The sequence below is a fragment of the Athalia rosae genome, chromosome 2 (genome assembly GCF_917208135.1).
Source record: "Athalia rosae chromosome 2, iyAthRosa1.1, whole genome shotgun sequence".
NCBI lineage: Eukaryota > Metazoa > Arthropoda > Insecta > Hymenoptera > Athaliidae > Athalia > Athalia rosae.
This window is the reverse complement of record NC_064027.1, coordinates 24555125-24570867: the sequence shown is the minus strand read 5'-3', so window position 1 is coordinate 24570867 and position 15743 is coordinate 24555125. Positions and strand designations below refer to the sequence as shown.

The 15743-nt window shown below is 32.7% G+C and overlaps 1 protein-coding gene and 1 long non-coding RNA gene across 7 annotated transcripts; one reads left to right on the top strand and one right to left on the bottom strand.

Moving 5' to 3' along the window:
* The first annotated feature begins 93 nt into the window (after positions 1-93).
* LOC105689096 (fatty acid CoA ligase Acsl3) lies at positions 94-15564 on the top strand. Of its 6 annotated transcripts, none has more exons than XM_012405860.4 (11): positions 94-235; positions 347-616; positions 1772-1916; positions 6387-6538; positions 10704-11058; positions 11180-11548; positions 11960-12355; positions 12450-12762; positions 13001-13264; positions 13357-13632; positions 13758-15564. In XM_012405860.4, exons 4-11 carry the CDS (start codon positions 6519-6521, stop codon positions 13910-13912), a joined length of 2148 nt encoding a protein of 715 aa, XP_012261283.2. In that variant the 5' UTR covers positions 94-235; positions 347-616; positions 1772-1916; positions 6387-6518; the 3' UTR covers positions 13913-15564. The 6 variants fall into 6 exon arrangements, with proteins under 6 accessions (XP_012261283.2, XP_048505623.1, XP_012261281.2 ...); XM_012405858.4 differs by lacking the exons at positions 94-235; positions 347-616 and adding exons at positions 880-1036; positions 1103-1230; XM_048649666.1 differs by lacking the exon at positions 94-235 and having other exon boundaries at positions 574-1230.
* Positions 277-664, bottom strand: LOC125499845. The gene is made up of 2 exons (XR_007276863.1): positions 528-664; positions 277-459 (listed from the first exon to the last, which is right to left on the bottom strand). It is a non-coding gene; the product is annotated as an uncharacterized LOC125499845 (long non-coding RNA).
* Positions 15565-15743: the final 179 nt, after the last annotated feature.

Sequence of the window (15743 nt, the reverse complement as noted above, 5' to 3'; positions counted from 1 at the left end):
GAGTTGATGAAAATGAAATGGATAGATTACTTGAACATTTTTTGACCGATTTTCGAACTTTTTTCCGTCGTAGTTCTTACTGTTTTCATTTCAGTCCCGATATGTTCATGTTGCGCTATTTCACGAGCCTGTGACCTGTAATTGGATATCCTTGTGAACTGAATGTCATTGAGATAAGCGTTGTTCTCAGCCAGACAGACAAATATAAAATTATTTATACATTCATACAAAAAAGGTAATTATCAAAGCTTTGGGGTGTGTCAAAAAAATTCGATATTTTGCAAATGTATATATGTATTTAAATCGAAAATCATATAGGTAAGAGCCATTATTGATTGTTTGCCAGAAGACGTCATACGACGACAGGATCACGCCACTTCCCCACCAAGTGAGATCTTCTCTCTGATTGGTCCATGTGGAGGCCTGCCGCCCGTAACACGCACACGATTATACCATCATCTACGTACATAAACACAAGCTTGAATTAACACAAAATAAAGAAAAAAGTAGGGAAGAGAAAGACAGACCAGAGACGCAGGCAAATATCCACTACGCGTTCCAGCAGACTGTGTTAACTTGATGTATTCGGATCTAATCGTGGTTCAAAGATCCCTAGGTATAACCTTCAATAATTAAAATGGTTGAAACTAAAATCAGTTTATTGTGTTAAACTGTATAATCCGTTGAAAATCTTATAACTTTTCCTGAAGAAAAAACGAAATCTCCAAATCCTTGATTTTAACTCCTAACCTAAAGTTTTCGAAACATTGAACTTCCAAGTGCTCCGAATTTGAAACATGTTTGCAATAATCATTTATAAATAAAATAAACAATAATAAAATCTTTCTTAATTCATTATTTTTTCTACTACACGTGATTATATAGATATATGTGTACGCGTTTAAAAGCTATATTTTTTGTTTTCACAAAAACTTGATCGAAACTATAAGAAACACGCTACACCGTACCGTATAAAAATTAAAATTCCAAGGGGGTTTCCATGCAACAGTATCAGCACCAGCAGCAGCAACAGCACGTGGGTGTCTACTATACACTACGTGGACATACGTGCTAATAACTAATCATAATTATTTTTGTAAAGTGAAACGATTGCAACGTGCTCAAATCGGAGATTTAAAACCCATTGTCTTTCGTAGAACAGAGACAGAAAAAGAACCCTGACATAATGAAAATTTAAAGGAGGGCATTATATAATTGAACTAAAATTTCGTAAGTTCACTATTCCTAGATATTATTCAAAAGATATATACATGACACATAGTACTCATAATATACATATTATAGAATCAGTGTAGTCGTGTATTACTATGGTACAAAGTTCAAGGTTCACAATCCGCTCGTTGGACCCGTTTTTTCCCCCCCACTACCCGTAATATTTATTATTAACATATTTGTTGTGTTGAGTTTTGATTTTTTTTTCCTTCTTTCTATACAACGTTTATTTTCATTTTTATTTTTATTTTTCGCTTATATTTCTGTTCCTCAGTTCAGTTTATAATAAGAGAGCTCGCAGAATTCAAGTCGTCATCGCGATCATCCGTGCGAAAAGATTCTAGGTATAGAATATTATTTGCTCCATTCATTTGCTCCATTCATCTGTTTCATTACTTATTAATTAATTCTTTTCATTTTTCTCTTGCCTCACCGTTTCGCTAATTACGATATGTACTAGTTCTCATGCCCTATGAGAAAAAAATATGCACTTAATTTTCAAATATGTATGTAATAATTACCTATGTAATTTTTTCAGATTCGATACACATAGCTCGCTGCTGCAGTTACACTTCACGTGAAAGGGTGGTGAATTACAAAAAATTTAACATATAAACAGCAGCTGCAAAGGAACCGGAAATAAAAGAGTGGATAACTTACATCGAAATCTAAAAGCATAACTGGTAAGAATATTGTTTATAATTATTTTATGGGTGGACGGTTTACATACATAAATACATGGGTATGTTATTAAGTAATTAGGTGGATTATAGTAAATATACGAAGAAATTTTCATGAATTGGGAGATAATTTTATCGACTAAAATACATTTTCATACTTACATAAATAGGATACTTACATGATTATTATTTGAAATTGAAATTTGTAAGGTAGGGAGTAATAATAATAATCATAAGAAACCAATGGATATCAACGTAAAGACTTCTTGGTATTAATATAGCCATGTATCCATTATTATCGTGATTATCATTATCAGCAAGGATTCGTCTGTACTTCTAAAGTTAAAAACGAATCGCTGACGGTTACATTTATTTACAGTTTTTGCAAACTGTATAAGCATGAATATCGATCTATATACAAACAAGATAGGCCGCAGATCATTCCTTGAATCAAATAGAACAGAAAATAATTTAAAAAAGTGCGTCTATAATTTACGTTTTTAAAATGTCCGTTTTAACGTAATGGTGATATTATATTATAAAATTCAAAAACCCAGAGGTTTTGTAGTTTCTTGAAATGCTGGTAATAGCAAAAAAAAATGAGAAAAACAATTAAAATTGATTATTGTACAATGTATGGACATATGTACATAAGATATACGCGATACAAGTAATAATGGTAGGGTTCAAATAATTATAGGAATAATAATATCAATAATAAATATAATTATGATGATAATGATGGTAATAGGCGGTTACATCTACGTAAATATTCAACGAACCGTTTAATCACCCTGTCGTAGCGTGTGATCGTTATAAATGTAATATTTCTATACATATACGTGATATGAAAATGATGAACAACCGAGTAATCAGTAATTTTTTAGACTCACTTCTCGAACGGTTTCAATAGCGAGAAAGAATTTCCCCAAACTTTGAGCTCTTTATTCCAACGAAAAGACGTGGCGCAAAATTTTTTTCTGTGTCGTTTGGAAAACATTTAAAAAATTTTTTGGCTTTGTAACTACACTTGGCAAATAATTTATAATCCTCTAGATCGATATTTCAGATCCGTTAAATCTGTGCAACTGATCAATTTTTGCCTGATCTTAACCCTACAACAATAGATTGGGTTGGATATCCACCCCAGGTGAACTTTGAAAAATGATGTTTCGACCGTTCCTCTAGCACTTTTAGGTATTCAAATCGATTTATCGCCAATCAAAATTCAATGGAATTGAATTCGGTCTTCGCTCTACTCTTCGGTATGAAAAATGAAGAGATTCGTTTAATTACGAGTCTCCTTACTGCTCTCACAAATGATTTTACGATCAAGAAACGCGTGGGGTGAACAGCTACCCCAGTCTGCTGTTTAAATGCAGAAGAAATAAGTCTGTAGTTCTAGGATTACCATCCAATAAATGTTTTAATTTTTCGGAAAAACCTGAGGCGCTGAATTGATGTGGTCGGCGACACAACGTAGTACGAACCGAGCACATCACGGCACAATTAGAATTTTTGTTTTTTTAATTAGTGCCTAGGTTACTGAAGTTTCACAATTTTGAGATACGGCACACGATAGCACAAAAATAGCACAACCAGACCCAATAATTATTCATAGAATTGTAATTAATTTTCAAACAGGAACGTATCCCATCATGTGATGAACCTCCCACCACCGCCCTCCCACTGATTCCGATAGAATAAAGTATAATGTGTTGTATTCATTACACGTTATGTGGAGCATGTTATGAGACTTGAAAAATATGTTTCCGCCGCCTTGAAAGTGCAACTGGAACACTCAGAAATTACCCTAAATGCCCAGAAAATTTTTTGGAGCGAATCTGGCCTGAAACCCCAGTTTTAAATGATTACCGTATACTAATTTCTCAACACTTGATACAATTTTTTGGTTATTCAATAAGATTATATTAATAATTTTCGATAAAAGAAAAAGGGAGTAATTATTTTTTTATTAACTCCCCGTGTGAGTCAGGGTTTGAAATTCAGACGTCATAATTGTACATCCATTTTGCATGATACGTGATATAATGCGATGGTATTTGGAATGGTTTTTCTTTTTCACCACCGTGTAATCTATGAACATAAACTGTTGAACTAGTTTAAAAAATGTTTCTAGGTAACATGCGACGGCATTTATTGCCGCACAGACAACTGGACGAATTTAGTGCAAGTTTAAATTTAATTTAAGGCTGCTTGCTTCACTCTGTAGTAAATATATGTGTATATGTGTACAAAATATACATATACATACGGGGTATACGTACATCATTTAGGTAGTGTTGGGAGAAGCATATTTTCCTTAATTCAGTCTATTTGAATTTTTTCGTTTTGCCTTAGTTCCTTCATGAAATTGAATAGTTAAAATTATTTTTACTACCATGGTCATTTTTCTTCATTAATCACATAGAAAAAAATTATAATCGTTTCAAAAACTTTCATGTCTTTTGTTTCATTTGAATTCTATGAAAATTCTTACCTCCATTGAGCTGGCACTAACTGAACGTCCAATTAAAATTCGGATTATTGTATAATTGAAGGCTCATTTCAGGCCAATTAAGTGCCACAATGCCAAATTTTTACCTTTCCAAAAAAACGGAAAAACCTCTGATGGCGCTTAACGTTAGAGATCAGTACCACCACATTGGGGAAGTTAGGGAGGAGGCAATTTTTTGAAAATCTGATTGCACAGGAATTTCAGGCTCATCTTTTATTATTCGAATATCGCGTGAGAACTCGGTACGAGGGTGTAAATACACGTATTAAAAAAAAGAAAACAAAATTGACTCGGTGCCTGCGCACAAATTTGAGAGTTTTTCTTATCGCGCGAGTAATGGTTGTGTGGTACCGACGACCTCTGTTCCGAAGGGTTCATTCCAACGGGAACACGTGCCAGATAATTTTTTGCAGCCGTATTTAATATAGCAGTATTTAATTGAATTTTGGAAGAGATTTAATTTAGCTATGGCATTTATCGTTAGTTAGAGCATTATAATCTTTTCCCCCACGTAGACATGAAACAAAAAAAATTTTCTCTAAAATCATAAAAAAATGTGCAGTACGTGTCCCATTAAAATTAAGAGCTGAAACTCCAGGAGAATTTTTCATCTGTAATTGGAACCGTTTAAGGGGTGGTCACAAGAAATTCGAAAAATCACCCTTCTCAGGACCACTCTGATGCTCACTCTAATGTCTATGCATATTCGAGTATCTGATATTTCATTCGAAAATCCAATTAATAAAATCGAAAACAGAAGGAGGAAATAATCAATCGTTGTCAATATCAAAATTTTATAAAAGTATGCTAAGTCATCGCTTTTGGTGTTGAATTCTACCGTGATTCTATCATGTTAATATTAGAAATGGGTAATTGCAACTTGCAGCTCGCGAGCTATCGCTACCGATGGTGGATATGTTCATAGATAGGTATACATATAAGTATCCATCTATATACATGTATTAGAGTCAAGAAAGTATAGGAGTATCTAGGTATATATTACGTACACAATATAATGGGAATAATAGCATATAATAATTTGCTAGGGTTCTGAATGACTTGACAAATTTAACACTTATAGCTCGCTCATACTGAGATCGCAAATCTCGCAACAGTCGTTCCCGTAGGAGTAATATTTCTCGATTAGCAATATGCGAAGAATATATAGCCATATACTCCATCATGCATCTCGTGTCAATCCAATTAACATTTAACTCTCACATTTTTGTAGTTTTTACTTAAAAAAAAAAAAAAAAAAAAAAATCGAATCAAGAAAAGAAACGGAACTTATTGGTGGGAACGTTCGAAAGGAATGAGTGAAAAGTTAAACGCGACGAAACAACTCAAGTTTTCCAATCCTCTTATAATAATGAAGTATAAATTTAATTTTTTCATTTGCGTATCGTAGGTATTTAGCATGCATAAATAGTCTGATCATCTGATTTGAGGTATACATGCTGATCCATCTACGTATGTGCAGCGTACGTTTCGTCTGATAAAAATGCCTTATTTCTTAAGATGACTACGATCACAACGCGTATAAATACGTATAATACTGTATACACAATAAGTGTGTAGGTCAACATATATGCATGTACACCTATATATAAATTGTATATATTATATTGAAGCAATCACCGCGTTCCAGTTGATCAAGAGTAAATTGTTACACATTGCATGTCATTCTTCGACTGGCAGACGTGCGTATTACAACTGTGAAGAAAACAATCTTTCTTCTTTTTTTTTTATAATTTATTTCCAATTGTTGTTTTCGCTCAGAATTGATTATCGAAATTCAGGCATATACTTGAAAAGAAAAGTGATAGATACAGTAACAAATTTATATTACTCACAATTTATCTATAAAACTTGTGATAGTTCTTAATATTTTTACGTAATTATAACCATAACTAATTACTGTTATAATAATTATAGTGTGTATAATATGTATTCAGGAAATTGAAGAAGGTACTACGTCTTAATTGTAAGCTGGTGAAATATAGCTGGCCGACTAAAAGACAAGAAAGTAGAACAAAAAAAGACAAAAAAACAAGAAAGAAAATCGAAAAAACAATTCCATTTCCATCATGATCGTGGAAGAAAAACAGTGAGTTATACCTTATTATAGGTATATATATATGTGTCTCTCTCAATATTCTAGCTTATATACCTCTTCAATTTTTTATCTATTTTTTTAATTTTCCGCTGTTATAAATACATTTTTCTGTAAAAGAAAAAAAAAATTACTGAAAAATTTTTTATACGCCGATTGAATGCAACCCTCGAATGCAATTATGCTCCGTATTTATTTATTTAAGGGAAAGAGATCCTTATAATATGTCTTGATTTCCTCACTTTGAGCATGGTACCTATCAATTAATTAGCTAATTAGAATTGAAATCATAGAAATGCTTTTATTTTATAACATCATGTATATACCGCACATTATGTTATTAGGTAATTGCACGACAATTATATCCAGTACAATATGATTATACGAGTACAATGTTTGACGCAAGGCAGTATAAGCTCCTTTCTGAATTCTTGTTTAGGTTTTTTTTGTAATTAACTGCTATTATCATTATTATTTTTCTTTTTTTGTTATGCGCATGGCAATGATATATGCAACATCTTTTAGTAAATTGCACCATTATGGAGCGCATGGCAAATAATTCTAGCAAATATTCAGCTAGGTAAATTATTATCATTACTATTATTATTAATATTATTATTATTAATTTCATTATTTTAATAAGCGAAGCCTCTATTTTACTTTAAACAATCAGAATTTTTCCCCCTACAGGAATATTTCCTTGTCACTATGAAGTATCAGATTTTCAGCTAGGAAAAGAAAAGAATATACATATCGCCTCAAAATGAAAAACCCAAATGTACACTCGACTGTGCCAAAAAAATGACTATCTTTTTTTAAAAGTTAGGTATATCTGAAATATTTGTCGAAAAAACGAAACAGAAGTTCAGTTGGAATTTTTTTTCTACTTTGGAAATTCATAACTCATCAACGGATCAGTACACCATAATGACCAAGGCATATTCTTGTAGAAAATTCAACTCTCTACAAAAAACGTCTAATGTCAATTTGTGATAAATTTATTCCTTCAAAAGTTATTTGAGGTCAAAGTCGAACATATGACCACTTTTAATATTCTTTTACTTTTCTGGCAAAACTATCAAATTCATCGCAAAATGTTATAAGGTCTTTGTTGTAAATAATTTGGTTTTTTAGATATTATTCTTGATGAAGTTTCGAAAATGTCCAAAAAATGATCAGTTATTTATATTTATATTCATTATTAACTATATTACGTGTCAGAAAGTGCGGAAAAATGCCGATGCTATTTAAATGGGGAATAGAAAATGGCGACGAGGGACCTCAGATGGTAATTTTAACTGTACTTCCTTTTCGTCATTGCGAACAATGTTTTCGATGTAACTTTCGAAAACAAAATGATCATTTTTTGGCACAGTCTGATCCAAAGATTCATATATTATATCTTGAGTTCCGTACCGTCGTTAGAATTTTCTTCTCGTCGATTTTGATATCCAATAAAAATGAAAAATATAAAAAAAATGAAATGACTGAATCCAGCCTTTGATATCAAGTGCATGAAGGGTCAAAGTCTGTTGATACGTATACATATATATGTATACACAGGTTATTACATATCTCTCCACATTTTATCTTAAATAACCGAAAGATAAAAAACATACAGATATACACTATACATCGCATGTCTCGAAACAAAAAGGCGACTGCGCTCCGATAGGCATGGAAAATAAGCGCTCTTTGGCTTCAATGCACGCGATACAAATACATGTATGCATGTGTATTAATTGCTGTGCTGTCAGCACATAGGTATATAGTATATAGAAACGTACGTATGTGTATGCTGTACCCTGTATAATACCCACTTTTCTTTACCTACTTCGATTGGAAGTTGGACTCGTGGTGTCTTGATCTTGACTATACATGTTGCTCTGCCTGGGGGCAATTTCTCGTAGCAACTTCGTCCGATGTAGACTTAACTTCATTATGTGACTTAACGGATTCGAACCTGTACCGCACTTTGTAACCGATCAGAGTCCAAAAGCCCGGTTTTATATATTATAAAACGTGCACAGTGCATGTCGCATACGTAACTGTATACGTTCGACACTGCTCTTGAAAATTTAATTTTCCAACATTTTTTTGGTAAATTATTATTTTACGTTATATTTAAAAATAAGTTTTCCATCATTTTTAATTGTGTGATTATTACATTATTCCATTCCACAACGAGTACATATAAATAGTACAAATGTTATTTAGAAAAAAAGAAAAAAAACTAAAAATCATAAAAAAAAATTTCATTCGTGTTCGCAGTGATTAAGGTGTAGTACAGTTTTATGCATACAACAGAGCTGTAGTTTTGCGTATCGAATGTTAATATGATGACATTTTTTTATTAAAAGTAGATTTTCTTTCCATCCATTTGTTAGAAACTTATTTTTTTTTCTACCATTCATTTTTCTGTTGTGCTTCGAAAATTTTTTGGTACACCGTAATACTTTATGTTTTCGAATATTTCGGTATATCCAAAGTTGAAGTTTTTCGTTCTTATTCGTGGTTAGATAAAAGTGAAAATTTTTGAACTTTGGAAATTTCTATTCATTTTTTTCTCGTCCTTCTTCACTCTTCGTCTACGAATCGTTTGTTTTAAATTAGATGATATAATAACTAGTTCTTCGTGTGTCACGCCTCACACCCTCGCAGGTGGGATTCAATCGAGCGATGTAATGTTTTCACTCGCTATAATCGCATTATACTATATCTGAATGGAAGGTCTCACGCGAACTTTTCTAGTTGCTCTTGTGAATTGATAGATTGTAATAGGATAAAAAGGGAAATAAAACTAAAATGAAAAAAATGCACATATATTAGAGATAAAGAAGACACAAGTGGTCGCTCATAAAGTGCATCACTCATGTATTTATACATTTACCTATGCGTTCTACTGTTCTCCTAACATTTCATCGTTTCGACTGAAGTTAATAATTTTTAATAATTGCTACAACTTCTTACTTTTTCGTTTTATTTTTTAAACAATCACTCTTGGTGTTACAATATTTGATTTGGAAATCAGAGCATGAATTCGGAATTTTTACCATTGTTTTTGTTACTAATATTATTATTTTTTTTTTTAATTACGTAATTCGTTGACTTTTACTGCCTGAGGTAATAATAAAATATAGGTACATGCGCTCTGATGAATATAGACGATCTTTTTTAATTTATACACCGATGTATAATCTTGCTAATCAAAAACGCTAATAGCGAGCTTCATTTATTCTTATCGCATGTTTTTTAAATATATGGAATATACACGGGCAGATCCATTATACTATTCGACGATGGTGCATGTAAGCATTCTTTGTAAGTAGATTCAAAAAACAGGTGATCCTCCAAATTTACCTAAGCTACGCACAATTTTATTAGAAAAAATTTTGTATATAGCCAGCTATTTTAAATATAGTATCGTGACGAATCAAAAAATTTAACTTCTCGAAATCATACGAGTTTTTATAGCTCGAACCGAACATCAAATTTTGTAAGCTACGAATCTCTGATTGTAAGTTATATGGAAGTTGAAAAATTCTATAACTGCTGGATTTTCTCGTATGGAGCCCAAATTTGGACCTTCCTTTTGAATCTTTTTCCAAAGGAAAAATCGGCAACCTAGTCGGCTTCTATCGGAAAGTAATGGATATGCCCATACATTTAATTCTTTTTTGTTTTCCTTTTTTTTTCTAAATTAATTGCTTTCGCTTTGCTATAATCTAAGTTATTCATACGATATTGATATTTTCGAATTTTCAGTAGCTGTAGAATTCATTTTTCGTATCATTAATCACTTTGCGATCATCTACGATCTATAGTACATACCTATAACCTTACGCTTGATTATCATCTCACAATTAGTCGACAATTTTACCTATATGAAATGAAATAACATTATCTTATTCATTTCGAAATGCTTTTATTATAAAGAGGATCGAAAATCCAATATCAAAATCATATCACACAGAGATCGATAAGTTCTGATCTTCGAAAAAAAATGAGCGGTAAAAAAGATAATGAGAAATCGATCCTCCTTATATCTTATATAGCTGATTATTTTGCAAGTTAAAAGTTCTTTAAGAAAAATTATTTCTACAAATTGGTCTAATAATTATAATAATACTGATGACGACGACGACGCAATTTTTTTCAGAGAGATGGAGGGGTTTTGGATAGCGGGAGCGATACAAGCTATAAAAGCCATTTCGTACGTCTGCGATCTTTTAACATTTCCAGTTTATTTGGTGTTACAAAGACCATGGGAAAAACGAAAATTATCTAGGCGCATAAAGGCAAAAATTATCGCTAGGGATGAAAATTCTGTAACATATAAATCAGTCGATGGTCCAGGCGCGATGCATATAGCGCTCAATAGAAGAAATGTTGAAACTCTTGACGAAATGCTTCTTTGGGTCGCACAAATTCACTGCTCTAAGAGGTGCCTTGGAACGAGGCAAATTTTAGCAGAAGAAGACGAACTGCAGCCCAACGGAAGGGTATTCAAAAAAGTAATGACCCATCACTAAACTATATACCTATGACGATAAAAAGAGGCTTAAGGAATTGAATCAACGAATAATCTTTCGAAATGATTTTTAATATTTTATTCATATTCAATTTTTCCGTCAGTACAAAATGGGAGATTACAAATGGAAGACATTTGCGGAAGTAGAACGTTTAGCGGCATCTTTTGGACGTGGTCTTAAAAGTATTGGGATGAATACCAGTCGAAATGTTGTTATATTTGCTGAAACGAGAGCTGAATGGATGATTGCTGCTCATGGCTGTTTTAAACAAAATTTTACCGTTGTTACCATTTATGCTACCCTTGGAGACGAGGCCATTGCTCATGGAATAAATGAGACTGAAGTTGACACTGTCATAACCAGTCATGACCTTTTACCAAAGTTTAAAAGACTTTTAGAATTTACGCCGAAAGTTAAAACTATAATATTTATGGAGGATCAACTCAAACCTACCAACACAGATGGGTACAAGGTGAATGAATAAATGATTATCTCATTCTTTTTTTTTTTATTCGCTTTTTTTACTCTGTTTTCGAATTATCTGCAGAATCAGCAAATAATGAAATGCCATATTTTCGTATTTCGCAACATCTATTTGTATGTGTAAATATATTCTCGAGATCGTGTCAAGTATCAAAATACTCACGATTTGGCCTTCAGCTTTATTTCTTTTTTTTTTTTCTAATATTTCGTGTTCAAATAACTTGTAAACTTTGAATATAATTCGCGTCCACACCCTCGATGAAAAAATAATTTCAACACAATCGATAAGTTTTTCACACTTTTTCACTCAAAAATTCTTGTTGAAAATCCATCTTCTACATATTTTTACATTCAATCATCTTCAACCGAATCTTCTTTGTTTTTTGTTGTTATAATCTAGGAGGGTGTAATGTTGTGCGCGTTTTCGGACCTGATAAAGAAGGGCAATACTTTGAAAACTGAACCTTCGCCTCCGAAGGCAGACGACACAGCAATCGTAATGTATACTTCCGGTTCGACTGGCATACCTAAAGGGGTCCTTCTTTCGCACAGAAATATAGTTGCTACGGTAAAGGCTTACTGTGATGCCGTTTCTGTAAACCCAGATGACGTCTTCCTAGGATATCTTCCTTTAGCTCACGTCTTCGAATTGCTGGTTGAGAGCGTTTGTCTTTTAATCGGCGTTCCAATCGGATACAGCACACCTCTTACGATGATAGATTCCAGCAGTAAAATTCAAAGAGGCTCCAAAGGCGACGCTTCCGTTCTTCATCCCACGTGCCTAACGGCTGTACCGGTAATTCGATTTACTGAAAATCTAATTCGTTGATAACTATTAGGAGTTCGAATTCTCACGGTTTTGTTTCCATTTTTCTCTTCCTTTACATCAGTTGATCCTTGACCGCATATCGAAGGGAATAAACGAAAAGGTCAAGCGAGGTGGTCCGTTGAGACAGGCGATATTCAAATTCGCGTACGAATACAAAGCAAAGTGGATAAAATACGGATACGAGACTCCGCTTTTTGACAAATATATTTTTGGAGCTGCAAGGCAAGTTCTTGGGGGTCGCGTCCGACTAATATTCTCAGGAGGAGCACCACTCACGCCTGAAACTCACAGCCAGATTAAACTATGCCTATGCGTTACCGTTACCCAAGGATATGGACTTACGGAAACTACGGCGTGCGCGACGGTCATGGATCGTAAGAAAATATATATCATCTATAAATGTATTCATTACCTTGAACTCGTTGTCCTTTAAAATTCCATATGTGAAAAAAGAGGAGAGGAGGGGTTACATTTTTTGAGGTCGATAATACAATTGGAGGTTTTAGGGATCACCAAATTTGTATCGTATGACCAGAATTCATGAAATTTAATTTTTTATCCGCGATACAAAATTTTGGTCGAAGCAATACTTTTATTTTCATAATTATTCAGGCCACGACAGAAGTACGGGAAGAGTTGGTGCCCCGACAACGTCTTGCGACATTCGTCTTGTCAATTGGGAAGAAGCTGGTTACAGAGTGACGGACAAACCTTTCCCAAGAGGTGAAATATTGATCGGTGGCGATAACGTTTCAGCTGGTTATTATAAATTGAAAGATAAAAGTAGGGAAGACTTTTTCGAAGAAGCGGGAAAACAGTGGTTTAAAACCGGGGACATAGGTGAAGTTCAACATGACGGATGCATAAAAATAATCGGTGAATATTGAACATCAGATCAAACTTCAGATCTTCAATTGCGAGCTTTCTTTTTCTCAATTACGCCTAACATACATCATGAATATTCACAGATCGTAAGAAGGATTTGGTAAAACTTCAACTCGGAGAGTACGTTTCGCTGGGTAAAGTTGAGGCCGAATTAAAAACGTGTCCTGCTGTAGAAAATATTTGTATATACGGAGATGCTAGTAAACATTACACAGTTGCATTGGTAGTTCCGAATCCTCAGCACATCGAGGATATTGCCGAAAAGTTAGGAGTATCGCATTCATCCCTCGAAGAGCTCTACAATAGTCCGGCCATTGAAAAAGCCGTTCTACAAGAACTCGCTGATCAGTGTAAAAAATGTGAGTTCTTGCTGATTGAGATATGGATATATATATATGTTTATGTTCCATCTTTTCTCGTCAAAAGATTACTGTGTGAAAATAGCGTAGCATTCATTCATCGATCGATATTATTCGTTTTCCAGCAAAATTAGAGAAATTCGAGGTACCCGGTGCAGTAAAATTATGCGCAGAGCAATGGTCACCAGATATGGGATTAGTAACAGCAGCTTTCAAACTGAAACGAAAAGCAGTTCAAGAGCGTTACCAACACGAGATAAACCGCATGTACGCTTCGTGATGTAGAACCAGGTAAGAAAAATAGTAATAAGTAAATAAAAAAATTGAAAAAAAAAAACAAATTAAAATGCAGTGAATGCTATGAAACGCCACATCATACCTTATATACATAAATATACCTATATATATTTGTTCTGAAATACCACAAAACATCACATTAACCCAGATTTGAATCCAGTATATATAATTATCATCCAATCTCTATCAAATACAAAATCATAGGAGAACAAATCACTGAAATATTTTACCCTCAATGTCATTTTTTGATTGTCATGAATTTTTTTCATAGTCGTGTATTAGTACTGATAATATAATTGTGCAATGTAAATATATCGTTACATGGATGTGAACAAAAAAGCAAAAAAAAAAAAAGCTAAAAGAAAACATGGTGCTGCAGTTTTCCCAAAAAATGTGACAGAGGAAAGAAAATTAATTAACAAACAACTGTCTACTATGTGGAAATCAAAATAGAAGTGAGATATATGAGAAATTAGTTCGAAGGTAAAATAAGAGAAACGAAAAGAAACTTGGAAAAAAAAACATCTATTTATCCGTGAAAAACCAAAATTAAATAAAAAAAATAAAATAAATAACATATACTAAGTTATCCTATCGTACGGAAGGAAGGAGAAGAATAAAATAAATTGTGTCAAATAAATTATTTATAACCTAATGATAATTCTGATAATTATACACACGATATGAAATATATATCTAATTAGTTATAATCTTCTCTTCCATTCTCGTGATATGGGATTATATTATTTTATAAACTCATCGTCGTTTGCGATTTCTCATATAGAGAAGAGAAAAAACAAAAGCATGTAACAGAAAATTCGAATCGCGGATAATCGTTGCTCATTTACAACACTAATTAAATTCATTGATCGATAAAAAATTCTATACAAATCTATTTATTGATAATATTAATGGTAATAATCATAGGAAATACTGATTGTAAATAATGGAAAGAATTTTTTTTTTCTTCTGTGGCAGTACAAAATTATTTTCCCCCTTTTTGGTTCGAATAGTAATCAATCAATCGTTTCAATCAATTATTTGAACAATTGATTGAATTCAGATAAATTTGAAACTTCCATATTGATGCTGTAAAACATCACATATTACTAACAGTATGATTAGAATTTGAGATTTTTATTATTTATTTATTTTTTCTCTTGTATTATGTTGTATTTGAATAATTACGCAGTTCACTATTATCATAATGAAACTGCAGGGTGCGGGTTGAAGTCTTATCTAAACCCATTATAATATAAATATATACATATATATAAAAATAAGTATACTTTTTACGATGATGCTGTATACGTACATATATAGTATATTTATTTATAAATAAAATTCATTGATTACCTAACAACTGTTAATGATGAAGAAGAGGAAAAAAAAATATCAAAACAGATCAAAACCAAACTCAGAACAAATTATCATAATAATTGAATATTGCTTACCAGCCGATATTTAATATTCGTGTATATAGATATACCATGTATGCATGTATTTATGGATGTATACATACTACGTGTACGTGCGCTTAAAAGGGTTATATTATTACTGTCATATTGGTAATTATTGTACAGTTGAAGGAAAATAATAATAACAATGATAATAAAGTTCGTTTTGAAAGAATAATTATTTTGTGGCGGGAACGAATAAAATTGTATACTTATGTAGAATGATGAAACAGAATGAGCCGCTGTGTCCTTTCTATATGTATGTAATATCTGTAGTGCGAGTGATGAATTATTATTATGGTGATGATGATGATGATGATGATGATGATGATGATGATGATGATGATGATGATGACG

What these genes read in the sequence shown, in the direction of transcription:
- LOC105689096 (XM_012405860.4), top strand. Translation starts at nt 6,519, where the DNA reads ATGATCGTGGAAGAAAAACA. An exon ending in CGGATGCATAAAAATAATCG is followed by an intron (nt 13,265 to 13,356) that starts GTGAATATTGAA and finishes GAATATTCACAG; the next exon opens with ATCGTAAGAAGGATTTGGTA. An exon ending in CGCTGATCAGTGTAAAAAAT is followed by an intron (nt 13,633 to 13,757) that starts GTGAGTTCTTGC and finishes TTCGTTTTCCAG; the next exon opens with CAAAATTAGAGAAATTCGAG.